Source organism: Aegilops tauschii, chromosome 2 (genome assembly GCF_002575655.3).
Source record: "Aegilops tauschii subsp. strangulata cultivar AL8/78 chromosome 2, Aet v6.0, whole genome shotgun sequence".
Taxonomy (NCBI): Eukaryota; Viridiplantae; Streptophyta; class Magnoliopsida; order Poales; family Poaceae; genus Aegilops; species Aegilops tauschii.
Genome location: NC_053036.3, coordinates 593,590,017 through 593,615,704, shown reverse-complemented (window position 1 = coordinate 593,615,704; position 25,688 = coordinate 593,590,017). Strand labels below are relative to the sequence as shown.

Below are 25,688 nucleotides of genomic sequence, written 5' to 3'. Positions count from 1 at the left end.
AAAGGAGAACACATTCTTGTTCCCCAAGTGGGAGGGCTGACCAGAGTCCACAAAAAGCGGCGTGTGGTCAGAAAAACCACGGGACAAGGCCTGGACTGTTACTAGAGGAAACTTCTGTTCCCACTCGACACTAGCCAACACACGGTCCAACTTCTCATACGTCGGATTTGGCAGCGCATTAGCCCAGGTGAATTTTCTGCCCGAGAGCTCAATTTCTCTCAGGTTCAAACTTTCAATGATAGTATTGAACATGAACGACCATCTGCCGTCAAAGTTATCATTGTTCTTATCCTCACGCCTTCTAATAATATTGAAATCACCCCCCACCAGGTACGGCAACTGCTCGGAACCACATATCCGAACTAGATCAGCCAGGAAATCGGGCTTGAGCTCGGGCTGCGCAGCCCCATAAACCGCAACCAGAGCCCAGTTAAACCCAGACAGTAAAAGAACATTGTCGTGACAATGTCATAATTTAACATGGGCGGCCTTACCAATGGGTGGGAAGACATGCTCACCACCGCTAGGGTCTTTCACAAGTGGCGGCCTATCATGCCCGCACGCCACTGATAGTTGTATTATCGATGGTAATGGCAGGTTACCAGTGGCGTGCGCCTACCCGCCACTGGTACTTGTTTGTGTCTGCCACTGCTATCATGCTCCGTAGTGGCGTGAAGATATAGTTCCTTTGTTCATACCCTATTTGTTTATCAAACTAATAAGTAATGGTTAAAATCAAGTCTCAAAATACGTGACCGGCATGGAAAGACACGGAGATTTTTTCCCCGTAGGAGAGCATCGTGGCTCCACTTGATGTGGAAATTATTATATATGGGCCACTAAAGTCATGTCTATTCAAGTTTGATTATCACGGAAAAGGCCGTTGTTTTCCAAGTTCCATTATGGAGAGGGAGTCAATAGCAGCAAACTACTGGTAGGAAAGTTGTCTTTGACTGATTGTATTGATATGCATTAAACTGAAGAAAGAAAAATAACCTTTTATAGATAAAGAAGAAACACTTTGACCCTATCAAAAAAACTTTGACATTAAAGTTTCATGGTTAAACATTGATCATCAATTTGATCAATAATAATATTATCACATGTTATGAAAATTATACTATTATTGAAAACTACTCCCTCCGTTCCGAAATAAGTGTAGCTGATTTAGTATAGTATATTTTAATACGAATTGAATGATATAACTTTTGTGACACATACCTCAAAAGTAGGAGTTTTGCTAAAGCATATATAGATGTGTCGGAAGTATTGCACATCTAAGTCCTATGTCATTGATCTTACACGGAGACTGTGTGGGTATTTTCCTTTTTTATTTTTTTCCTTCTTATACTTGATTGAGTCACTTAGATGTGTCTTAGGCGGACCGTATTATAATATAATATATTATTATTAATCACTTTCTTTGTTGAAATTGTGTCAATACTGCTACTAATGACAATGGGAAGCTGCGTTTGACTGGTTCCATGGATAGGGATTGGACTGTAGAAAGAAGAATACATTTTTTAGATAATAAAGAAAAAACACATTCACATTATAGCTTGTCGGTGGTAGATAATTGGTTCGCCTATAAATGAAGCTTGTATCGTTCTTTGTAGTATTGCAATCCCGATATATGGATGCATGGTTGCATATTTATACATCAATTTATCTACGTCATGCAATGCAATGTGTCGTCATATGCAAAATATCGGAGTGAATAGCATAAAACTATCACAATTCGCGTTACGGTTCCAAAAAACTACCAGAAATTTGTTTGTGACTAATACCTACCAAAATTGACGTCGGTTGTCTCAAAAAACCCAAATCACCATGTGATTCAAAATTGATCTGGTTTATGACAAGTCAGGCCCACTCCTAAACAAACCGTTGTTTGATTGTTTAGGTTGACCGTTAACTTACATGTGGGGCCCACATGTAAGCTTCATCTTCCTCTTTGTCTTTCTTCTCCGCTCAACTCCATCGATCTCTCTCTTCTCTCCTCTGCTCCCGACCAGGCGACGACCCTCTCACCTCCCGACCCGCCGACGACCCTCCCCAGCCTACCTCTCTCCTCGGCCGCCGGAAGACGCGCGTGGGATGTCGGCCGACGTGCGGGAAGGCTCACAGTCAGCCACCGCTCACGGCCGGCCACAACGACGGGCTACGGCTGGCCACCGCCACGGGCGCGAAGGCAACCGGCGAGCAGCTCCACCACCCACGCCTCCTCCCTCCTCCCCGTAGCTCACCTCCTATGGCGCGTGCGCCGCCCGGCCCAATCTCCGGTGGAGCTCGCCATGGCTGCTTCTCCTGCAGCCGGCAGCAGGGAGCCCTTGAGCTTTACCGCGTGCAACAGGGCAGCATGGACGACCTCGAGCTCCACTGCGTGCAGCAGAGCATCGGGGACGCGCTGCTGAAGGCTGGCCGACGCCCACATCGGCTCTGGCGACGAGCTCGCCGGCGGGGACCCGATTGCTTTTTATTTTATTTTTCAGGGACCCGATTGCTTTTTATTTTATTTTTTAGGGACCCGATTGCTAATTGAGGGATTGCATTTTTTTTAATATGTGGAAGAGACGCTGACATGTAGGCCCTACATGTAAGTTAACGATCTAACAAACGGTCATCTTACGGGTAGGCCCCAGCTGTCATAAACCTGATCAGGTGTTAACCACTCACCCATTTGGGTTTTTTTGAAACAGCCGACACCGAAAGTGGTAGGTATTAGTCACAAACAAATTTCTGGTAGTTTTTTAGAACCGTAACGCGAATTGTGGTAGTTTTATGCTATTCACTCAAAATATCGGCAGGACAGTAAAAGAACGTTGTCATGACATCGTCATAATTTGACATGGGCGGCCTTACCAATGGGTGGGAAGACGTGCTCACCACCGCTACGGTCTTTCACAAGTGGCGGCCTATCATGCCCGCAGGCCACTGATAGTTGTATTATCGATGGTAATGGCAGGAAACAAGTGGCATGCGCCTACCCGTCACTGGTACTTGTTTTGCGTATGCCACTGGTATCATGTTTTGTAGTGGCGTGAAGATATAATTCTTTTACTCATACCCTATTATTTTTATCAAACTAATAAGTAATGGTTAAGATGAAGTCTCAAAATACGTGACCGGATGGAAACACACGAAGATTTTTCTTTCCGTAGGAGAGCATCGTGGCTCCACTTGATGTGGAAATTATTATATATGGGCCACCAAAGTCAAGTCTATTCAAGTTTGATTTTCACGAAAAAGGCCATCGTTTTCCAAGTTCCATTATAGAGAGGGAGTCAATAGCTACGGGTAGGAAAGTTGTCTTCGACTGATTGTATTGATATGCATTAACCCGAAGAAAGAAAAATAACCTTTTATAGAATGAAGAAGAAACACTTTGACCCTATCAAAAAAACTTTGGCATTAAAGTTTCATGGTTAAACATTGACCATCAATTTGATCAATAATAATATTAAGCACATGTTATGAAAATTGTATTATTATTGAAAACTACTCCCTCCGTCTCAAAATAAGTGTCGGTGATTAAGTATAGTATATTTTAATACAAATTTAATGATGTAACTTTTGTGACACATACCTCAAAAGTATCAGTTTTGTTAAAGCACATCTAGATGTGCCGTAAGTATTGCACATCTAAGTCCCACGTCATTGATTTTACACGGAGATTCGTGTGGGTATTTTCCTTTTGTCTTTTGTTTTTCCTTCTTATACTTGATTGAGTCACTTAGATGTGCCTTAGACGGACCCTTTTATAATATAATATATTATTATTAATCACTTTCTTTGTTGAAATTGTGTCAATAATGCTACTGATCACCATGGGAAGCCGTCTTTGACTGGTTTCATGGATAGGGACTGGACTGTAGAAAGAATCCATGGGAAGCCGTCTTTGACTGGTTCCATGGATAGGGACTGGACTGTAGAAAGAAGAATACATTCTTTTAGATAATATAAAAAAAACACGTTGACATTATAGCTTGTCAGTGGTAGATACTTGGTTCGCCTATAAATGAAGCGTGTATCGCTCTAAGCAGCTAGTAAAGAACTTATATAGGCCTATCGCCGCTATCCAACAAAAGTACGCATGCAGGCTCTCTCTGAAGGAGGTGGTGCAAAAGCATGGTGAGTTACATACTGTTTCAGTGTTTCTACAGTTAAGATGACATGCTTTTGCAGTCTTGCTGCATAGTGTACAACTTCAGATCACTCTCTTCATTTTCCAAATGTCCAATAAGTGGTGGGTAATGGCCAACAACAACTTGAAGGGCACAAATGTCTAGCTTATCTTTGAGTTTGTATATAACCTCTTTTCCAGATCGAGAAAACACGAGTTTCTAATCAGCATGAAACGCAATTTTATACGCGTTGGTCTGTGTTTTGGTGATGATTATATATTACGGTGCTTGCTAGTTGATACAAACATGTTTTCCTGATAGATGTACATAAAAGCTTACCACAAAAGTAGTATAAATAAGAGGTCAACTCTTGCTAGGAAAGTTTCTGTGTCCTACACACACACAGTATCTGAATGGCAATTCGATTAGTAAAGCGCACAGTTATAGTAATATTCAACATTCAGTGACTCTAGTTTTGACTTGTGCTTAATCTTGCTGATGGAACAGAGAGGAAGAGTTGGTTCCTGATAGGGCAGGGTAGTCTTTCAGGTACTTCACTCACCAACAATTTCCATATAGTATTTGCCAACACTTGTTGCCTATCTAATTTTTTGCCGCTTGTATTATTTATGCATATAATGAAGCTCTAAATTGGACAAAGAAAGAAATCCAGCCATGATGGTTATTGCAGTTGGACAGTTTCTCTTGGCACTTGTGGCTTGCAGTACCCATGTCGTCGTCTGCTCCTCACATGGAAATGCGACAGATCGGTTATCACTGCTTGAATTCAAGGAGGCAATCAGTCTTGATCCCCAGCAAGCTCTCATGTCCTGGAATGACAGCTCGGATTTCTGTAACTGGGAAGGTGTCTCGTGTAGGCCTAAGAATCGACATCGCGTCACTTCCCTCGACCTCAGCGGTCGAGGCTTACAAGGGCGCATCTCTCTTTCACTCGGAAATCTTACATTTCTAAGAAATCTATCGCTACCACGCAATCTGTTCATTGGACAAATCCCTGCGTCCCTTGGTCACCTGCAGCACCTCCAGAATCTCTACTTGAGTAATAACACACTCGAGGGTGAGATACCAGACTTCGCAAATTGTTCTAGTCTGCAGATGCTATGGCTGGATCGCAATCACCTAGTTGGAAAAATCCCTACACATGCCAATTTTCCTCCTCACCTTCAAAGCCTGCTGATTTCATATAACAATCTTACCGGCAAAATTCCCGTTTCACTTTTTAACGTCACAACACTAACTCGACTTGATATCTCGTCAAATCGGATCAGTGGCGAGATCCCAAGTGAAATCGGAAATATGCCCATGCTGCAGTTCTTTTTCGCCTGGGGAAATAAGCTATCAGGAAGGTTCCAACCAGCCATCCTCAATGTGTCTTCTCTTGCTGTACTAAGCCTTGCCTCCAACTATCTAAGTGGCCAACTGCCATCCAACCTTGGTAGTTCATCACCCAATCTTCAAAAGTTTGGTTTATTTAACAACTTGTTTGACGGGCCTATCCCAAATTCGCTGGTGAATGCTTCTAAGCTGTCCTTGGTTGATTTGTTGAGTAATAATTTCACTGGGGTGGTGCCTAGTTCTATTGGCAAACTTAAAGAGCTCTCCTGGTTGAATCTTGAATACAATCAGTTACAAGCACATGACAAGCAAGACTGGGAGTTTATGAATAGTCTAAGCAATTGCACTGAGCTACAGAAATTGTCGCTGCGTGGGAATCGTCTTGAAGGACGGTTATCAGATACATTTGCCAACCTTTCTGCCAAACTTGAAATGTTCTTCTTCGGAAGGAACAGACTATCAGGGGGTTTCCCTGCCGGTATAGCTAACCTTCACAGCCTGGAGTTTTTGGCATTGGATGAAAACCAGTTTACCGGTGTCATTCCAGAATGGCTAGGAACTCTAGAGAGCTTGCGGGTTATCGTATTAAGGAACAACGCTTTTACAGGATATACTCCATCTTCCCTCTCTAATTTATCTCTAATGGGGGAACTCTTTTTGGATTCTAACCAGTTGTATGGGCATATACCCCCGAGTTTGGGAAACCTCAAAACCCTTGAGTCATTGGAACTTTCCAATAACATTCTTGATGGTAGCATTCCAAAGGAGATATTCAGCATTCCTACAATTAGAGAAATTGCGCTATCTTCAAATAGCCTAGGTGGACCACTTCCTACTGAAGTAGGCCGTGCCAAGCAACTACAGTACTTGTATCTTTCATCTAATAACCTGTCCAGTGGCATCCCTGACACACTGGGCAACTGTGACAGTATGGAATACATTGAGTTGGATCAGAATTTTCTTAGTGGAAGCATTCCAGCGTCACTAGGCAGCATCAGAAACTTGCAAGTACTCAATGTGTCTCACAACCGCTTATCAGGATCCATACCGAAATCTATTGGCAGCCTGATGTATCTTGAACAACTAGATTTGTCATTCAACCGTCTCGAAGGCGAAGTCCCAGAAATAGGCATATTCAAGAATGTGACTGCTTCATGGGTAGATGGGAACAAGGGGCTTTGCGGTGGTGCAGCGAAGTTACACCTACCGGCCTGCCCTGTCATACCTTCGAATTCAACTAAGCACGTGACATCAACAGTGCTCAAAGTAGTGATCCCATTAGTCAGCATGGTGTCACTTGCTGTGGTCATATCTGTCTTGCTATTCTGGAGGAGAAAACGGAAGAAGATTTACATGTCTCTCCCTTCTTTTGGTCGAAAGTTTCCCAGAGTTTCTTGCCACGATCTTGATAGAGCAACTGATGGCTTCTCCACATCCAACTTGATTGGCAGAGGAGGATACAGTTCTGTGTACAAAGGTAGACTGTTGCAAGATGGAACTATTGTTGCTGTTAAAGTTTTCACCCTAGAGACAAGAGGAGCACAAAAGAGCTTCATTGCGGAATGCAATGCTTTGAGAAATGTGCGGCACCGGAATCTGGATCCTATCCTAACTGCTTGCTCGAGTATCGATTCTAAAGGGAATGATTTCAAAGCCCTAGTATATGAATTCATGCCAAAGGGTGACTTGCACGCACTACTGTACTCAGCTTTGGGAGATGAAAACACTTCAAATTCAGAGCGCATTACACTAGCTCAAAGGTTGAGCATTGTGGTGGATGTAGCAGATGCACTGGAGTACCTCCACCATGACAACCAAGGTGCTATTGTTCATTGTGATTTGAAGCCTAGCAACATTCTTTTGGATGATAATATGACAGCTCACGTTGGAGATTTTGGCCTTGCGAGGTTCAAAGCTGGTCCGACACAGTCATATTTCGGTGACTCAAACTCTGCTTCTTCGACTGTAATAAAAGGAACGATCGGATATGTCGCTCCAGGTGATGTCTGTTGTTCGTTTTTCATGTTGTGCCATATATGGTACAGCATAACTTGAAAATGACTCCTTATTTGTGATGCTTATGTTAATATTTTGACTAAACTATTGTCGGAGTGGGCAACTGGTGGTGAAGTTTCAGTTGCCGGGGACATTTATAGCTATGGGATTATTCTGTTGGAAACATTTTTGAGGAAGAGACCGACAGAAGATATGTTCAAGGATGGACTGAGCATCACAAACTTTGTGGAGATGAATTTTCCTGCTGGGATATCACAGATTGTTGACTCTGACTTGCTACAAGATCGTCCAGTAGCCACCAAGGAAAAAGATTTGGACTGTTTAGTCTCGGTGCTAAACGTTGGATTTTGCTGCACCAAGTTGTCCCCGAGTGAGCGCCCCAACATGCATGAAGTGGCTGCAAGCCTTCACGGAGTTTAGGAGGCATATCTTGGAGGGAGATAAGGTAAACACGTACTTAGTCTTTGGTGCCTTAGGTGTTGCGCATAATTTACAGAAGGTTTATCACTAAATGGATGTGCCTTTTCTTTGTAAATAAGACCACTACTCTTGTCACTGTCGTAACCGTTCAGTAGGCGAACTAACCTGATACATTGTTTTAAAATATAACTAACTTGATGCTTCCCCGCAAAAAAAAAAAAAAACTAACTAACTTGATGCTCGTAGTCCTGCAGATTACCTCCAAAACCCGACCACAGGAGGTGCCTGCTGCGAACAACGAGTTGTGGCGTGGTCAGGGTGTTCTCCTCCTCCTACAAGTTGTTTTTGCTGGAGTACTGTTGTGCAATGGCACTCTGTTTCTGATGTTGCTCAAAGCAGAGCACCCCCACCCCTCCCACCCATGGATCGTCATTCATGTTGTTTGGGTTTGGGATAATTTCTTGTTGCATGTATTTTAAGGAATTAAGTAGCTGCTTTTGTTGGCGTCAGTGCAATATGATGTGGTGGTCTGGACTCTTTTGGTGTACAAGTGGCAACTATTTCTTACAGCTAGAGCCTACATCCTATATATATTTTCTGAATCTATGTATAGATTAAATTGATCGTGCGTCTGTACATGTAAGTTGAAGTTTTTAGAAAGATCTCCTCGCTATATACACGGAATTTGGTTGGAAAACAGTGAACTATCCAAGTTTCCTGTCTGGAACCCTATGTTGATGCAAGGGGGGTTAAAGGGATGGGGAAGAGGGGCAGGTTGATGCAAGGGTTTAGGGTTAAACGGATGGGGAAGAGGGGCAGCGCGGATGGCAAACGGAAAGCACACACCCTTGGGTGAGGGGGAAGGGGAGCGGCAAAAGTTGCCTTTTTCGACAGGGCTGGGGATGGCATAGCAAACTCTATCCTCTCTATCCTTTTTTTTTTGAGGGAAAAAAAAAAAGGATAGATAGCAAACTCTATCCTAAGTCCTCGACACCTATCATTGTGATCCAGCGACTCGTAAACATGCTGCCAGTTTGGATGCCTGGAGCATGCTACAGCTGCGTTCCGGTTGAAAACATGCAAGTGAAGAAAAAAAGATTCTAAACATTACAATGGAAGTATCCAACATCGAGCTGACCAGGTTCAGTGCTTAAAAGCTTCACAGCACACGCAGATGCATAATCCATCTTTGAAAGCTAGAAATTTCTCATAATTGTCACTAGGCTATTTCTACGAGCAAACAGCAGAATGCATTCACCTCACGCCAATACTTCATCTTAATCCAGCCAACTTGGCACCAGGAAACCCAGGATATCAGAGGCCTTCACACTGGAGTCATAACCTGAAACCCAGGATATCAGAGGCCTTCACATTGGAGTCATAACCTGCTGCTGGCTTCCCTCAATAATAACCAGTGATTCCCCAAGCAGCCTTTGTGCCTCCTCTCTCCTCCTGAAATTAATAGAAAGAAGAAAATACTTAATAAGGCTGTTAAAATAGCCTAGTTACAATAGTATCAGGTGAATTAATGCTATAATTATCATCACTCATTAAAAGAACATTACATGTTGGAAGATCCAAACAAACACACATGTACCATACCATACAGTGCCTGCTCACAAATACTCTACAGTACAACAGTGGCAAACCACTTGTGCATACAGCATGTGCACTTTACAAATCAATAAAAAAATACTTGATTCGACATCAACAACATCACCGTTACCAACTTTTGAGCTATATTCAATCGTTTGAACTGCAGCAGCAAGTTCTGGCTGGGAGCAACTTTTGGTCTCCCAAGTTGCAGCAGATAACTAACCCGAGCTTTCTCTACATCTGACATGCAGTTAGTGGTATGAACAAAACAGAAAAAACTAATATTATAGAAGTCCTTCCTGATTAATAATTCATACTTGTATAAGGATGATAGGATAACATAATGATGATTATAGAACAGCATGATTATTGACACAATACAGTTCCCCTTGACATTATTACAAACGTACAGATATATGATGGTTGCTTCAGTGTACAGTACATGATTTCCAGGGACCAGGCAATCTAATAAAGCTAATGATAATACACCTGTATCCTGTAAGAGGTACTGACGCATAGCTAGTTGTCTATCCTTGTCTATAAATCATGTCGAATGGAAGATCAACAGTATGCTGAATTGCTGATTTAAACAGCCAAGTCAAGCTGAAGAAAGTTTAGTTACTCACTGTTTTATATCCTCAATCGCTTGCTTACGACGCTGTATTTGGCTCTCAAGGAGGTGAATCAGTGTCGCTCTTGCCTAAAGGAAAAAAAAAGAGAGTTATGGTAGCGAATTGCAGAAATATATTCACCACATGAAATAAAAACTGTGGCTCATACCTGGTGTGGTCGTAGGGAATTAAGAAGATGGTGCAAGTTCTTGAAAATGAGTGAAATGTCTTCAACCCTGCGGGCATACTGAGACGGTCTCTCCACTAAAATATCCGCTAGCTCCAAGATATGGAGTTGAAGCTCTCTGTTGAGTGTCCTTAGCTCCTTCTTGAAGTCTGAAGGACAATCAGTTTAGCAAATATCCAGCCCACTACATCAAATCAAATAAGATAAACAGTACTTTGCTGCGCTTGAAGTATATAAGAAGTCCAATGTTCAGTAAATCATTAACTGGTATCTGCTCGATCGGCTAGCAATAGGGGATTCATAGGCGAATCAGGCAGTTAATTGGCCGATAAATCAGTTAATCGGCTACTAAGTGACCAACTGACCAGGAATTAATCAGCCAGTTAACTGAATTATTGGCTGGTATTTTGAACCAAGAACAGCCACTTTGGTTCGTCATAATTTACGACAGTAGCCTTAATCATTTGACATATCACAGAGTAACCATTTGAAGTACATTACACATCACTGCACAAGTGCTGACAGGAATGAGACGCACCGATATCTGGGCCCTTGGGATAAAGCTGGCGAACACCTTGATCCTCCAGACTTGGCAGCACCACATCCGTCTAGAGATCAGAGTGGCAAACACAGTCAGTTCGACACAAGCAATGGCACACAACAGAGACGAATGTGATGAGCAACATACTGTGTAGGTAGCGCCAAAGAGCTGGTACGACCCCTCGATCGGCGGTGGAGGCTCCGGCGCAGACGACGGGTCCTGCTCGAAGTCCTTGTACAGCCGGTAGAACGGAGGAGGCGGAGGGTACGCCGACGACGTCGCCATTGCCATCTCGCCTTATTCCTCTGCGCCCAAGAAATCGAGAGGGGAACCGAGAGGAACTAGGGTTACATTTGGATCGCAGAAATCGGGTGAGATGGCAGGGCTAGGAACGACAACAAGACGAGTAGTACGCAGGAGAAGTGCGAGTAATACAGATTCGTACCTCGAGGAACGACCACGGGGACGGAAGGCCGCCGGCGAGGCCGGTCGGCGAACGGCGGCGAGCGGGCGGGGACGGGAGACGAGACGAGGCCGATGCGGTCGACACGGGACGGTGGTGAACTGGTGATGGGCCAGGATCCACAGGGTTCGATCTGAACCGTCCACGAGCGATCGGGCGGCGCACGAGACGCGGATGGGGTCTTTTCACCATCACCCCCTCGACAGAACCTACTAATTTAAAAAGAGCCCCTCGCCTTCCGCCTCCGCAAGAAAGGAGGAAAAAGAGGGGAAGCAAAGCACAAACGAACGCGGCCGTCGCAGCAGAGGAGCAGCAGACACCCGACCGCAGCCGTACGCCGCAGATCCGCCGCCGCGCTAGGGTTTCGCGCCGAGGAGAGGGGAGATGGACGTGGTGAAGGCGGCGCAGCTGTCGGGGCGGACGCTGGAGAAGGTGGTGGTCCACCCGCTGGTGCTGCTCAGCATCGTCGACCACTACAACCGCGTCGCCCGCGACACCAGGAAGCGCGTCGTCGGCGTGCTCCTCGGCACCTCCTCCCGCGGCGTCGTCGACGTCACCAACTCCTACGCCGGTAAGCGAACGACCGAACCCCCGCCCGTCCGTCTCTGCCCTGCTAGGGTTTGCGCCGTCCGGGTCCGCCCCGCCTGTTTCCGGGGGATCTGCGCCTCTGGCGGGGCCTAGGGTTCGCGGAACCCGCCCTGGCCGTAGCTCTGTTTAGATCCGCTGGCGCGAAACCCTTGCGTGATTAGATCTGTAGAGCTGTTTTACGGTGGCGGCTTACTGAATTTGTGAATTGCGGCGGCGTGTGATCTTGCAGTGCCGTTTGAGGAGGATGACAAGGACCCGAGGATCTGGTTCCTCGACCATAATTACCACGAGTCTATGTTCTCCATGTTCAAGAGGATCAACGGTATGCTGTTTTAGAATTTTTAGATATGCTTGGACTTGCATGTGTAGTTGTCTTGAATACTGATGAGCTGTTTCGGATGCAGCCAAGGAGCATGTCGTTGGCTGGTACAGCACTGGTCCAAAACTAAAGGAGAACGACTTGGATGTTCATGCATTGTTTACCAAGTATGATTCTGCTCTACAACCATTTATCCTGCAGTAATTTAGAAGCTCTTCTCAGTTTGTACGCAATTATTTGGTACAATTACTTACATACAACTTATACATACGTACCAATGTTGGAATGCAAGCGTGAACTCTTCAAGGAGGCTGGCTGTCTCTATGAAGTATTTACCATTCAGTCCTAATCTAGTTTGGGTTCAGTTGCTGTTTGATTTTGTGCTTCTAGTTCCACATGTGCCTGGAGAAATATCGCCTGTGCACAAAACTTTGTTGTACTCCTCTGTAAAGAAATATAAGAGCGTTTAGATCACTACTTTAGTGATCTAAACACTTTTATATTTCTTTACAGAGGGAGTACAAATTAGTCGCGAAGCTCCCAAAATGCATAGCTAATTTTTATTTTGCCTTCAGTTGTACTACTGTCCAGAGCAATGGGAAAGTTCTGATGGCCTTATGTAGAGTGTGCTCTCTAGATGTCCTGATATATGGTGTTAGTTATGAAAGAATTGGCAATCTTAGGTATTGCAGAGAACAGTCAGCCTGATGATATTTACGTTGGATTGGTCTGCTACTGTAATTCCTCTCCCTCCATCAGTAAACAACCTAATGTTTAATCAACTTGTTTGCTTGAAAAACCGACTCATGACTTCAGTGAGCTGGTTGCACCTTTATATGATTTCGGAATATAAAAGAACAGTGTTAAAATTACCGTACATACATGCTTTGCGTTCACTACCCTTTATGTATCGTTTTTTGGGGTGTGTTGATGGTGGGGACTGGGTTTGGTGATGGAAGTATCATTTTTTTGCCACCCTTCTAAACTAATGTTCTTCCTATGGGTTGGGTCCCAGGATGCCTGTCTTGTATTCCCTTGTTAGGCGCTTACTCTTATGCAGTTAATTTAATTTTTTTTTCTTACATTGTGCAGCTATGTTCCTAATCCTGTCCTGGTGATTATTGATGTTCAACCCAAGGAGTTGGGAATACCCACCAAAGCATATTATGCTGTAGAAGAGGTTAAAGAGGTGGGTGTATGGTCTAAGATGTTAGAGATTTGATGTTTGCTTATTCGGCTTCACTAATGTGATATGGTTTTCCTTTACAGAATGCTACTCAGAAAAGTCAGAAGGTGTTTGTCCACGTGCCATCAGAAATTGCAGCCCATGAAGTCGAGGAAATTGGTAAGAACTAGTCTGTTTGAAATTGCATGAGGAAAGGGCATCATGTTTGGCACTTTCAAGTTATAGATTCAATAGTTCAGTCACGCTTTCTGATAGCTAGGTCACTTTTTCTGCAAGAAATCAATGTTCAGGATATCTGTAGCTGGTACCATATCGGTCAGGTGCTGAGTAGGGAATAAATAGGCGAATGTTCCAGTTAATCGGCTGATAAATCGGTTAATCGGCTATTCGGTGACCCACTGAGTAGCGATCAACTGACCGAGATGCCGATTAACTGGCTGATTTTTGGAACAATGCAAGAAATATAATTTTGTTTGAGAGGTTTTGGGTTCACTTCATAATTTTAGCTGATGTATGCTTTATGCTCTCTTCAGGAGTTGAGCACCTTCTGAGGGATGTGAAAGACACAACAATAAGCACACTTGCAACAGAGGTAATGTTTCATAAGAATTAAGGTGGGTGGATACAGTTTGCAGCTTGTGCCCCTAATTTTCATTTGCGAATGTAGGTCAGCAGCAAGCTTGCAGCCCTGAAAGGACTCGATGCGAGGCTTACGGAGATCCGGGGTTATCTAGATCTTGTAATTGAAGGGAAGCTCCCACTGAACCATGAGATTCTGTACCACTTGCAGGTTTGGCTCTCACTATTTGTTATATGTTATGTTAGCCACTTCTTTTGGCCAGTTACATTCGATCTTTTCTTCTGCTTGTGTCTCAGTAATCCCTATTATACTTGATCCTCACCAGGAAGGTTCTGTTGCCCCCATGAACCTTATATATTTTAAATGTACACCTATATTCTTAAAGGTTGTCTGGGATGAACTAGTTAATTGCTGTAGTCTCCGGAAGAAAATTGTGATGCTTTAGTAGTCTCTGGAAGAAAATTGTGATGCTCGAGTACTCTCCGGAAGAAAATTGTGATCCTTTTTAGTGATGGATGTTTTTCCTTAGGAATTACATGAAAGTTGTGCAACCAGTGAGTGATTGAAAGATACCTACTCTTAGGCCCTACTCAGTGCTTAACCTTGTACAGGTGCTACTGCTATGGCTGCCAAGTAGGGAAATTTTTTGATGTGGCAAGATAATTAAGAAGAGAGAGGATTTTGGTTACCCCAGGAAGAAACGATGCTAGACGCGCATGCCTAGATGAAAACCCAATTTTCCATAAAAAAGAAGAAAACTCGTCCACATCTAATTAAATGAAGGAAGCTTAGCAACAAACGAAGCACCCATGCAATGGGAAAGGCCTTGGTGCGTGTACAAAGGGTGCTTTAGAGCCTTCAGTACATCACTTTGGTTGGGGGATATACTATATTTTGGTGGTTAAATCATGCTTTATGTACGTCTGTTTTTCTGTCCTCAGAACAGTAATTTGTCTGATCATATTGTAGCTTCACCACTTATTAGGTCCACAGTAGGATAAGAAAAACATGATAATTGATGATATATGCATGCCTTAACACATGAGATAATGCTTGATATTTTTAGCGAGTACTCAGAGTTGAGAATAGTTCAAAATTCATCCCAAATTCTGTTACTGAAGCAGTTCGACATTTTCATTCATGGAGTGTTGTAATATATTTGTTCTGGTTTTTTTGTAGGACGTGTTTAATCTGCTCCCCAATCTCAACGTAAATGAGCTCATTAAAGCCTTTGCAGGTAATCATGCATGTCGCCATCAGTTTACCAGAACCGGCTTGTATTCCTCTTCCATTTTCTGGGTTTGCTTATTGCAGCAACTTTATTATCTATCTTTTCATGCAGTGAAAACAAATGATATGATGCTGGTCATATACCTGTCTTCTCTTATCCGGAGTGTCATTGCTCTCCACAATTTGATCAACAACAAGGTAAGTTGTTTTTGTCGGCTAGTTTAAGCTGTTGCCAATCCTTCCGTCTTTGGCGATATTGGTGTCTTCATGTTGATCTTATGAAGTTATACCCTTCTGCTTTCTGCAAATTTTACTTCTAGTGTGTAATCTTTATGTTATTCCTTCCAGATGCTAAACAAGGAACACGAGAAGGCCGAGGATTTGAAGCCAGCCGCCGTACCTACTGCAGCCGGGAGCTGAATGTCCTTGTTTGCCTCAACATGGGGATAGCGATCTATGACCCAGCATGGGGCAAAAGAAACTGTGACATGTTAGCATTGTCTCATTTGTACCAAGTGTCTTGACCTTCAATTTACACTTTGATGTTTACTTCATGTACGACGAGGTCAACGACAAAACCTTACATTCTGTGAGCTCTAGGTCTTTTTGAGGTTTATAATCTAGATCTTATACTGTTTCATCTGCCGTGTCATGGTTTATGATGCGGATTATCTTAGTAAATGTATGCTTCATTAGAAACATTACTGCCAGTTTACAATGTTGTCTTGGTACTTTGGTAGAGCCGTCAGGCTCAGAGTTACACTCTTTGGACTAGAATCGATTTCGTCAGTAAAGTTTTGACATAGCTTGGTACTGGTAAGGCGATCGAACACCGGACGGAAGATAGTACATGTACAGTTATATCGACTGCCCCAAAATTTGGTTGCTTTGGCACAGAAAAGGCAACCAAACTTCAACTTGAAATAAGGGAAACACCTTAGAGATGGCTGCGAGGTACTAGTTCATATTTAACTTTGGACTGGACCTGGATATCCAGTGAAGGTCAAATTTTTAGGCATGGCGAAACGAAAACGAATGTTTTTCATGGTAAGTTGTGTTGGCCGAGGATGAAAGTTGGCGAGCATGGCAATCCGTCTTAGTTCATATTTTAGCCTTTCCATTAAACTTTTTGAAGCCTTGCCATCTCCAGATTTAGTTCCAGGCTTGAATTTGTTATCTGCTGTCGAAACCGAATTTGAATTTGCTGCTGAAGTAAGAATATACGGATAAAAAAGCTTCAACCGGATGAAGTTTAAAGACGGGGAACGCGCATAGTAGTACTGTACTGGACTCAACTACTCAACCTCCGCCGTGCCCCTGTGTTTCTCTCTCGCCGTGCCCAACCCCCCAACCCCCGTGATCGATTCCGATTCCGATTCCGTGCACGCGCGTCGAGCGATCAGCCCCGGGAGCTCGTCCAAGAATCTCGCTCGTGTCCATCAGATCGCCATCGCCGGCCCACCTGCCCGCCGATGGCCTTCTCCTCTTTCACGTGGCCGTTCCGCCGCCGAGCCGGCCCAAGCAAACCCTCCGCCGCCGCGGAGGGGAAGGAGGAGGACGCGGAGGCGCTCGGCGTGACGCCGCAGCTCCTCGACTTCCTCCGGACGCTCTCCCCCGACGCCTTCAAGTCCTCCGCCCTCCAGCTCCACCAAGGCACCCCCTCCCGATTCCGCCCCCCTGCTCGCCCAGTCTCGGTTACTGACGGTGATGCGCCATGTTTGTCTCGCAGGGGCCTCCGCGGAGGCGGCGGGAGAGCTCTCGGACTGGCAGCAGCGGCACGCCGTCCTCGTGCTCGCCAGAGCCAAGGTAGGTCTCCCGCGGATCTCGTCCTCCGCTTCGCCCAAGAGAGAGATGGCTCTCAGGTCTCGAACTGTAATTTGCTTGTGATACCTGCAGGAACTCGCTAAGGTCCGCTATGATCTGTGCCCACGCCACATGAAGGACAAGCAGTTCTGGACAATCTACTTCCTGCTCGCCAGGACCTACATCTTGCCGTAAGCTCTCGCATCATCAGCTTTCGCCTATGCGCAAAGTGCATTGTTCCAGTACAAGTGCTCGATTAGCTTCATGCTGGTGTCGAATTTTTGGATCTTCAGTTAGGAATTCTAGTCCATGCTGTTCCTTAACACCCCATCGAAGTAATTCCATATCTAAGCATGATTGTTTCAGTTAAGTCTAGTACAATTGTGCTGTCCCTGTACATAAAATCCAGCAAAAGGGATCGTCATCTGGAGATAATAAACTATGTCAAATGTGAGCACCTGTATATGTGTTGAAATTCCCGCGGATTCAAATGTAAAGTGCGGTCTCTGTTTGCTGAAGTATCCTTTGAGGTGTAATGCTTCCACCAGATATTAGCTACAGTACTGGTGCTCTTAATTTCATATTTTTTCTGGCATCACACCGGTATCTCAGTAAAGCAACTAGTATTATGGAATGTGGTAGCCATGGAGGTGATTGCTCATTGCTGTACTAAACTAGCTTCGACTTACTGAAAGACTACATTGAAACTGTTAACTGGTTCAAGATTAAACTGAACCACTGCAGCTACCTTGGTTAGATAATCTGGCTGAAATAAGAACCCAAATCCTTGGTTAGTCTGGGAGATGTATCTGTTAAAGGTTGAGCTTACATAATTCAAGCTAACATTATTGGTTATCATGTACAATGATGAGACCAAATTTTATATGGATGTTCTTCTGCAATTTTGTGCAGAATCTACTATCAGCTACTCTTTTAGCAGCTTTTGAGACTTGAGAACCTAGATGTATTGATGTGTGTGGTCATCATAGAGACTTAAGCTCAAACTGCTACTAATTCTGTCCTGCCATTGGTTATCGACAACTTCAACATTTAAAACATGTTGTGTTCTTACAGGTACGAGTTGCGTGCCATACAAAAAGAAAAGGTAAGAAGGATGGAGACAGATAATGGGAAGTCAAAAGATGTGATTGCTGTTGAGGTGGAGATGCAGGAATCGAAATGCAGTAGAGAATCTCAAACGTTACCAGATGATTCAGAACCTGAGGGTTCATAGTTGATGTTGCTGATGGCATATTAGGTAAGGTTTGGAAGCAGCAGTATCAAAATTGATATCTAACTTACTTCAGAGCTCATATTTTCAGTTGGATGACCCAGGTTTCAAAACTGTATTTTGCAGAAGCTTCAGATGCATGGGCAGAGTGTTCATTGTGGCTTCTGGATGGATGTAGCAATCTGCTCAGTGTGCCATTGGGGTGCCTGTATATGTAGTAATCGAATTTTGGAGTCTAGGAATTTTGAGGCAGCACGCTGCATCTGCTGATAGCTCAACATAGCAGCTGTTTGTTGGCTGTGCACTGACATGTAAGCTGATGTGAAGTTGGCCGTGATCTTGAATTGAGTCCATGTACTCCCTCCGCCCCAAAAAGCTTGTCTTGGATTTGCCTAGATACGGATGTATCTATCTAGACACGTAGTGTTAGATACACCCGTATCTAGATAAATCTAAGACAAGCTTTTTGGGACGGAGGTAATATCTTTATGTATTCTTGTGCGGGCTTTTCCCCCATATTGTTTGAGGCATTCACAGCTTTCTGTTTTCGCTGCCCAGCTAGCTATTCTGGAACTTTACTGGAAATTCTGCTGCACCGAAACATTTGTTATGCACGTCGAGTTGATTTTACAGGGATTTCTAGTCTCACTTAAGGCAGATTTTCTGATTAATTTAGTTAGGCATAAGGCACACGAGTCACATCTCAAATTAATTGCACAAGTTGCATGTGTTTCATGACATCTCAAACTGAAATCAAGACCCCAAGACTGGAAAACAAATGGACAAATTGATGCGAAATATTTGTTCGATTATAAAGTCAATACCATAGGACTGTCTGTATGCTTGAGCGCCAGAGGGAGTAGACAGGAAGACGCAGGGAAATTTCTAGGGCCATCTATGAGCGGGGGAGGGGGGAGTGGGGGTGCTGGTAGAGGTGTGCAAGCTGATGATACACTACGGTGTGCTAGCTTTCGAATCGACCAAAATAGGAGCAGCAATGACCCGACGACTTTTTCAGCTAGCTTGCAAGCTGATGTGCCCTCCAGTTCCTGCTGCGTTTTACGGTCCCCCCCGCCCTGATTTGTGCTACTGTGATTAAGTGGGATGGCGGCCTTCATTGTTTTTCCTCGTGATTATTTTGCGCGTCATGCACGATGATGTCTGTTTTTTAGAGCTCAACAGTCAACACCCTTTTGTAACTTGTGCCGACAGCCCACATCCACCCAAAATTGGATGTACCTTCCTATTCGTTATCAAGAGAGGGCCATCCGTACCATGGAGTGTTGCTTTTGATGATCTACTAGAGGGACTTAGATTCAGATACTAGTAGCTAACACCCCTGCACCTATTCCTGTTAGAAAAATCAGAAGGAAAAAAACAAGCATCCCCGTCCTATGAATACCATACGGATTTCCATGACTCGTGTTTAAACATCTTCTATGACTTGTTAGAAATCTGAAACTCTTGTTTCAACAAATTTGTACGATTTGTCCCAGCTAGTTCCTACAGATATTTCTCCGCGCTCCTTTTTTGCAGCTAGTTAATAAATGACAAAACCATGTCCTCGTTTCTGTTAGGCACTTCTGTTTGTAGCTATCTGAAATCCAAATGCCATTTCAGCGAATTCCGTTTGCTTTTCGTTCCATTCATCAGTTATTATTTTTTTTGCTTCGCTACTTTCTTGGAGTTTGGCTGATGTTTGGAATTCTTCAGCTCCCAAACGAGCAAGTGGTGTGTTTATCTCGTTCTTGCATGCTCTGAAATTGCAGTTTTCAGAGATTCGAGACCAGAGGTGGGGTGGGGGTGACCAAACAGGCCAAAATCAATGTACATGAGTCAGCTGACTGAGCCTTAGCCAGGCCCACCTATATTTATTTATTCATGCGCATGTTCTTTCATATCCCTCTCTTTGTGAAATTTTGATCAATATAAAGCTTGGCTGTTTCTCAAAAAAAAAATCTATCTTTCAAACTATCTTGTATCTAAATACCACCGTATATGCAAAGCTGAAAGCCCCATGCCCCCATCCTCTGCCGTTCTACGAGCTCTGCTCTCTCTAATTGATTCACGATAATTAATATCAGCTCAACTAGACAATTCTAGCCTTGTGGAGTATCATTGTACATTATTACTTCTTTATCTAAACTGTTCGGTTTTATTTTGAGTGACCACTGTGATACTCATTCTTGGTCGGATTTTGTGTGCATAGCGTTGTCTTCTTGTTTGCAAGCCCCTTTTTTCCATTAATTTTTTCCTTTGTCTCTAGATTATCCCCCTTGAGGGCAGGCCTGGCGCAGTGGTAAAGTCCTCCCCACTTGTGCCAAGAGGTCCTGGGTTCGAACCAGCCTCTCTGCATTGCACTTTGCAGGGGTAAGACTAGGTTCTTATAATCCCTCCCCAGACCCCACCTTGTGTGGGAGCTTCTATGCACTGGGTCTGTCCTAGATTATCCCCTTATTTTTCTGTGGTGACTATGAACCAATCTTTTAGCATGGGGTTGTTGGTGTACAAGGCTAATTTTGTTCGACTGCATGTTTTCAGCAGCAGCTCAAGCAACTAATGACAGGGGTTCTGAATGCCTTGGCATCTTACGTGACCAAGATGCTCGCCGACATGGCTAGAGAAGAGGTGGCCATGCTGATCGGGATCTCCAGCGCGATCGATGATCTGACCATCAAGCTTGGGGACCTCAAGAATTTCCTTGCTGACGCCGATAGGAGAAACATCACAGACGAGAGTGTCCGGGGGTGGGTGGAGGAACTGAAGCATGCCATGTACCACGCTACTGACATCATCGATCTGTGTCAGCTCAAGGCCATGGAGCAAAGTCCATCCGAGGACATCAGGTGTCTTAACCCCTTGTTCTCATGCATGCAAAATCCTCTCCATGCACACGACATTGGCAGCCGCATCAAGGCACTGAACAAGAAGTTGGATAACATCAGCAAGAGGGGTCGTAGTTTCAATTTCATCAAGCTTGAAGTCTACCAGGACCAGAAGACAAATCGGCCTCATGTTATTGACCGCAAGACTAATCCATTGTTGGAGCGGTCGGGCGTGGTTGGGGAGAAGATTGAAGATGACACGAGATCACTTGTTCAGCTGCTCACGAAGGAAGTCGTTGACACGAGTGAAAGCATCATGGTGTTCGCCATCGTTGGTGTTGGCGGGATTGGTAAGACCACCCTTAGCAAGAAGGTCTTTAACGACGAAGCAATACAAGGCAAGTTCACCAAGAAAATATGGTTAAGTATCACACAAGAATTCAGCGAGGTTGACTTATTGAGGACAGCCATCACTACCGCCGAAGGAAATTTGTCAGGACCTGGGGGTGGGTCTCAAGAAAAAACTTAGCTTGTGCCGGCTCTTGCAAGTGCTATCAAAAATAAGAAGCTATTTCTTGTGTTGGATGACATGTGGGGCACCTATGAATGGACCAACTTGCTTAAGGCTCCCATTAGCCACAGTGCCCCGGGTAGCCGAGTCCTCGTCACCACAAGACATGAAACTGTTGCCCGAGGAATGAAAGCAGTAAATCCATACCACTGCATCAACAAATTAGGGCCCAAAGATGGCTGGTCATTGCTCACAAAGCAGGTGAGTACATAACTACTGGTAGCCTCCGTTCTATCTCAAGTGTTCATTTATTGACACGTAGGGGTGCAAATTTGGTGCCTTTAGGGTACCCTCCGGCCCTCCTTAGTTCAACCAAATGAACTACATTTTCAAAAATGATATGAATTCTGAAAATTTAGTTCATTTAGTTGAACCTAGGAGGGTCGGAGGGTACCCTTTAGGTTCCAATTTGCATCTCTATTAACACGGGAAGTGGCAATTTTGTTGTTGTTGCACTCTGTGCTTGCTGCCTTAAGTACGTGCTTCATCTTTTTGGTGCGTCATTCTATATGACCACTGTTGTTTGATTAACCTTACTACTAGTACACTGGTGCTCGTTATGAATAGGCACATAGACCAAGCGTCCACACCAACTGCTTGTACGTAGTACGATCCACAACTATAAAATTGACCTACTTTTATATTGATTATCACCACATAGTGTAAGTACTGCCTTTAAATGGTATGTGCGCCTTAAAGTTCTTAATAGCTCCACAACTACTAGACTATCTTCTAATTGGTCATTCTAGACTACTGAGACACATGCATATGCTTGTTGGCTTGTTGTTTATGTCTGATTCGTAGATTGTGTTGAGAGTAACTAGCTAGGTAATTAGATAATTTGTGTGTCAAATAGAAAGACATGGACATAGATCAATCCAGATGCCTTCATGAGCAAAGCATCAAACTAATTACTGTATTAATGAATGGATTATTCTATGCTTTTGACTGACAACTTAATTTTCTAGTAGACTGGACTACAGGGACTATAGGTACTCAATTAATGTGTGTTCCGTATTAATTCTCAATTGTTTGAAGGTAGTCATGACTGAGAAAAGCGAACCTGCAGTGGATATGCTGAAGGATATTGGAATGCAAATTGTAGAAAAATGTGATGGGTTACCACTTGCCATAAAAGTGATGGGAGGACTCCTATGCCATAAGGAAAAAACCCGACGTGATTGGGAGAAGGTATTGAATGATGCTGTATGGTCAATATCTCAAATGCCAGAAGAGCTAAATCATGCCATATATCTTAGCTATGAGGACTTGTCCCCTTGTTTAAAGCAATGCTTTCTGCACTTCTCCCTTAAGCCTAAAAAGATGATTTTAGATGATACACAATTCATCGACATGTGGATTGGTGAAGGATTTGTTCATGGAAACTCGGATATTTTGGAAGAAATAGGAACTGAGTACCATACAGAGTTGAGGTTGAGGAACCTTATAGAGCCGGATACATCATATGCTAGTCACTATGTTTGCAAGATGCATGATGTTATTCGTTCATTTGCTCAATTCATGACAAGAAATGAAGCACTAGTAGTTCATAATGGAGATACTGTTAATAGTAAACTTCGTTTGCAAAGCTTTCTCCGGTTGTCTATAGAGACTAATGGAGTGGAATCAGATGAGTTTGAGTGGAGAAGTTTACAAGAGCAAATATCTCTGAGATCATTAATGTTAATTGGAAACTTCAAGGTTCAGTCTGGCGATTCCTTGGTTACCTTTTCAAGTCTGCGTACTCTACACGTAGAGTCTGCAGAGTTCGCCACAATGGTTGAATCTCTGTATCATCTCAAACACTTGAGGTATTTGTCAATGGACAGGTGCGCTGATATAGATTGCTTGCCAGAGAACATTCACAAAATGAAGTTCTTACAACACATTAGTCTTGAAGGTTGTGAGAATCTTGTGAAACTTCCTGATAGCATTGTGAAGTTAATGGAACTAAGATATCTTCAACTTGAAGGCACAAGTATATATAGTATTCCTAGGGGTTTCCATGCTCTAACAAATTTGAGGACGCTATCTGGGTTCCGAGTACACATGGATGGTGATTGGTGTAGCTTGGAAGAGCTTGGACCTCTTTCCCAGCTTAGGGGCATTGGATTAGTGGGCCTGGAGAATGTATCTGATGCTTCATTTGTCACAAAGGTTAGGCTTGATCAAAAAGTGCATCTTTCTAGGATGCGCTTATTATCCAGCATTGCGTGTAAGAAGAATCAAGGAGTAATTGAGGAGGTGTTTAATGAGCTATGTCCTCCTCCGTGCATAGAAATTATTTCCGTTGAAGGATATATCCGGCGCCAGCTGCCAAGATGGATGATGTCGACAGCAACAATGCCCCTCAATAGCTTGAGGATGCTAGTGATGAAAGACTTGGCTTGTTGCACCCAACTTCCTGATGGATTATGTCAGCTCCCATGGCTGGAGTATCTGAAAGTCAACTGTGCTCCAGCGATCAAGTGCATTGGGCCAGAATTTGTGCGTCCCCAGAGCCACCGTTGCTATCCTAAATCCCGCATGGTGACTGCATTTCCGAGGTTGCATGAGATGGATTTATTAGAATTGGTGGAATTGGAGGAGTGGGAATGGGATGAGGAAGTGCAAGCTGTGCCAGTCTTGGTTGAGCTTACTTTCACAAGGTGTAATTTGAAGTGTATCCCTCCCGGTCTTGCCTCACATGCAAAGGCTTTGAAAAAGTTAACCTTGTGGAGCATGTGGGGTCTCCATTCGCTAGAGAACTTTGCTTCTGTTGTTGAGCTCGACCTGTATGACTTACCCAAGCTGATTAGTATCTCCAATTTCCCTGAATTGCAAAAGCTTGAGATCAAGTCTTGCCCCGAGCTCACCTCACTAGAGGAGATGAGTGCATTACGGAGACTTGTGCTGACAGTTCCCGGCTACGGTGAAAGATTCCGTCTCTCGCCCAACAAGATGGGACTCCCCTTGTACCTTCAAACTGTAAATCCAAGCCATTTGCTGGTGGATTGCAGTCTGGAGATACTTGGTTTCATGGCCCCAGGGAAAATCTGGCAGCGAGTGGGACAAGTTTAGCCATATCCAGCACGTTGAGGCTTATGCAGACAGTGATTGCTGGGATGACAAGAAATGGCACGTATTGTACACAAGGGAACCTTTCAGCATTGAAACAAATGTGCAGGTGATAATTAATATATAGACTCTTTGCTCTTTCCTAATATATCTAAATTTTAATCTCTTTTTGCTGTTTCCATCTTAACTTGGTCGACTCTGCAGCCTGCATTTCCTTGCTTGCTGCAATGACCATTTAGAGGAGGAGCAACTGTCCGCAGACGGAGAAGAGGAAGAGCGTGAATTTGATCCAACGGAATTGGGCACCTATTCTCATGGGAAATAAATAAGCACGGTATGTTGCTACCAAGTTGGAACCAAATGCAACCTCCAGTTCTTCCTCCTCGAGTGCCAGCGATTCAGTGTGCATGCGCACATTCACGGGAAACAACTGCAGTGGTTGGGCTCCATAAGCAAGATGATGGAAAGATTAATATTGCTGCCGAGAGAAGAAAGGCTTCGTGTAGAAAAAGGCTTGCGGTTATATGCTATGATTAAATTGTGTTTATGAAGATCTGATGCTATATTGAGGTTGCGAGCACGTCACTCGTTGTTGTTGAAGTATGAGACTGCACTCATCACCTGTTTACTTTCAGTTTGAATGAATAAATATTTGGCCTTTCAATTTGGTAACGACCCAACGAACTACATAGATGAGCACCTGTCAAGAACCTGCTGTTGTTCAGTATTCACATCATGCATGGCAGCAGCAGATTGTAAAATTTATACACATAAAAACTCAGAGAAAAAGGAAACAATATGGCTGTTCATGTTCAATGAAAGCAAGTTGAGTTTAGGCTCCATCAACAACAAAACAAGGCTGCTTCTTTTTACCGCTGGAAGGGAACATTTTTTTTTTGAGGGTTGGAAGGAAGCATGCTAGGACACTGCTCTTGCTGTAATTCAGACATCAGAATTTCCCAGTGATTTGTTTCGTCAGCTCCG

At 43.8% G+C, this 25,688-nt stretch overlaps 5 protein-coding genes across 7 annotated transcripts; 4 read left to right on the top strand and 1 right to left on the bottom strand.

The window, feature by feature from the left end:
- The first annotated feature begins 4,047 nt into the window (after positions 1-4,047).
- LOC109750061 (uncharacterized) lies at positions 4,048-8,613 on the top strand. Of its 2 annotated transcripts, none has more exons than XR_012203411.1 (5): positions 4,048-4,131; positions 4,632-4,673; positions 4,769-7,479; positions 7,593-7,941; positions 8,171-8,613. XR_012203411.1 is itself a non-coding variant. In XM_073509105.1 (5 exons), exons 3-4 carry the CDS (start codon positions 4,800-4,802, stop codon positions 7,914-7,916), a joined length of 3,009 nt encoding a protein of 1,002 aa, XP_073365206.1. In that variant the 5' UTR covers positions 4,048-4,131; positions 4,632-4,673; positions 4,769-4,799; the 3' UTR covers positions 7,917-7,941; positions 8,163-8,613. The 2 variants fall into 2 exon arrangements, 1 of the variants encoding a protein (XP_073365206.1); XM_073509105.1 differs by having other exon boundaries at positions 4,769-7,484; positions 8,163-8,613.
- A 387-nt stretch (positions 8,614-9,000) lies between these two features.
- On the bottom strand, positions 9,001-11,449 carry LOC109750069 (mediator of RNA polymerase II transcription subunit 7a). The gene is made up of 6 exons (XM_020309023.3): positions 11,297-11,449; positions 10,999-11,156; positions 10,849-10,918; positions 10,293-10,459; positions 10,139-10,212; positions 9,001-9,368 (listed from the first exon to the last, which is right to left on the bottom strand). The coding sequence occupies exons 2-6, from the start codon at positions 11,140-11,142 to the stop codon at positions 9,284-9,286; spliced, it is 540 nt and encodes a 179-aa protein (XP_020164612.1). The 5' UTR covers positions 11,143-11,156; positions 11,297-11,449; the 3' UTR covers positions 9,001-9,283.
- Positions 11,450-11,561: 112 nt separating this feature from the next.
- Positions 11,562-15,948, top strand: LOC109750038 (26S proteasome non-ATPase regulatory subunit 7 homolog A). The gene is made up of 10 exons (XM_020308985.4): positions 11,562-11,885; positions 12,132-12,224; positions 12,307-12,388; positions 13,314-13,410; positions 13,491-13,566; positions 13,941-13,999; positions 14,075-14,197; positions 15,167-15,224; positions 15,330-15,415; positions 15,566-15,948. The coding sequence occupies exons 1-10, from the start codon at positions 11,699-11,701 to the stop codon at positions 15,635-15,637; spliced, it is 933 nt and encodes a 310-aa protein (XP_020164574.1). The 5' UTR covers positions 11,562-11,698; the 3' UTR covers positions 15,638-15,948.
- Positions 15,949-16,497: 549 nt separating this feature from the next.
- LOC109750059 (uncharacterized) lies at positions 16,498-18,588 on the top strand. Of its 2 annotated transcripts, none has more exons than XM_020309007.4 (5): positions 16,498-16,870; positions 16,947-17,023; positions 17,114-17,211; positions 18,095-18,278; positions 18,378-18,588. In XM_020309007.4, exons 1-4 carry the CDS (start codon positions 16,690-16,692, stop codon positions 18,252-18,254), a joined length of 516 nt encoding a protein of 171 aa, XP_020164596.1. In that variant the 5' UTR covers positions 16,498-16,689; the 3' UTR covers positions 18,255-18,278; positions 18,378-18,588. The 2 variants fall into 2 exon arrangements, with proteins under 2 accessions (XP_020164596.1, XP_040255869.1); XM_040399935.3 differs by having other exon boundaries at positions 16,505-16,870; positions 18,356-18,588.
- Positions 18,589-20,568: 1,980 nt separating this feature from the next.
- Positions 20,569-25,368, top strand: LOC109750051 (putative disease resistance protein RGA1). The gene is given in 3 exon segments (XM_073509103.1): positions 20,569-21,852; positions 22,690-24,813; positions 24,909-25,368. Coding segments are annotated over 2 exon segments (3,060 nt in total). The 5' UTR covers positions 20,569-20,810; the 3' UTR covers positions 24,708-24,813; positions 24,909-25,368.
- Positions 25,369-25,688: the final 320 nt, after the last annotated feature.

Bases quoted from the DNA above. Each gene is read 5' to 3' on its own strand.
- LOC109750061 (XM_073509105.1), top strand. From the start codon at position 4,800: ATGATGGTTATTGCAGTTGGACAGTTTCTCTTGGCACTTGTGGCTTGC. The intron at 7,485-7,592 runs GTCTGTTGTTCG...CTATTGTCGGAG, and splicing joins GATATGTCGCTCCAGGTGAT to TGGGCAACTGGTGGTGAAGT.
- LOC109750069 (XM_020309023.3), bottom strand. From the start codon at position 11,142: ATGGCAATGGCGACGTCGTCGGCGTACCCTCCGCCTCCTCCGTTCTAC. The intron at 10,213-10,292 runs GTATGAGCCACA...TTTTTCCTTTAG, and splicing joins ATTCCCTACGACCACACCAG to GCAAGAGCGACACTGATTCA. The intron at 9,369-10,138 runs GTGAGTAACTAA...TATTAATTTCAG, and splicing joins GCGATTGAGGATATAAAACA to GAGGAGAGAGGAGGCACAAA.
- LOC109750038 (XM_020308985.4), top strand. From the start codon at position 11,699: ATGGACGTGGTGAAGGCGGCGCAGCTGTCGGGGCGGACGCTGGAGAAG. The intron at 14,000-14,074 runs GTAATGTTTCAT...TTGCGAATGTAG, and splicing joins TAAGCACACTTGCAACAGAG to GTCAGCAGCAAGCTTGCAGC. The intron at 15,225-15,329 runs GTAATCATGCAT...CTTTTCATGCAG, and splicing joins GCTCATTAAAGCCTTTGCAG to TGAAAACAAATGATATGATG.
- LOC109750059 (XM_020309007.4), top strand. From the start codon at position 16,690: ATGGCCTTCTCCTCTTTCACGTGGCCGTTCCGCCGCCGAGCCGGCCCA. The intron at 16,871-16,946 runs GCACCCCCTCCC...TTTGTCTCGCAG, and splicing joins CGCCCTCCAGCTCCACCAAG to GGGCCTCCGCGGAGGCGGCG. The intron at 17,024-17,113 runs GTAGGTCTCCCG...TGATACCTGCAG, and splicing joins TCGTGCTCGCCAGAGCCAAG to GAACTCGCTAAGGTCCGCTA.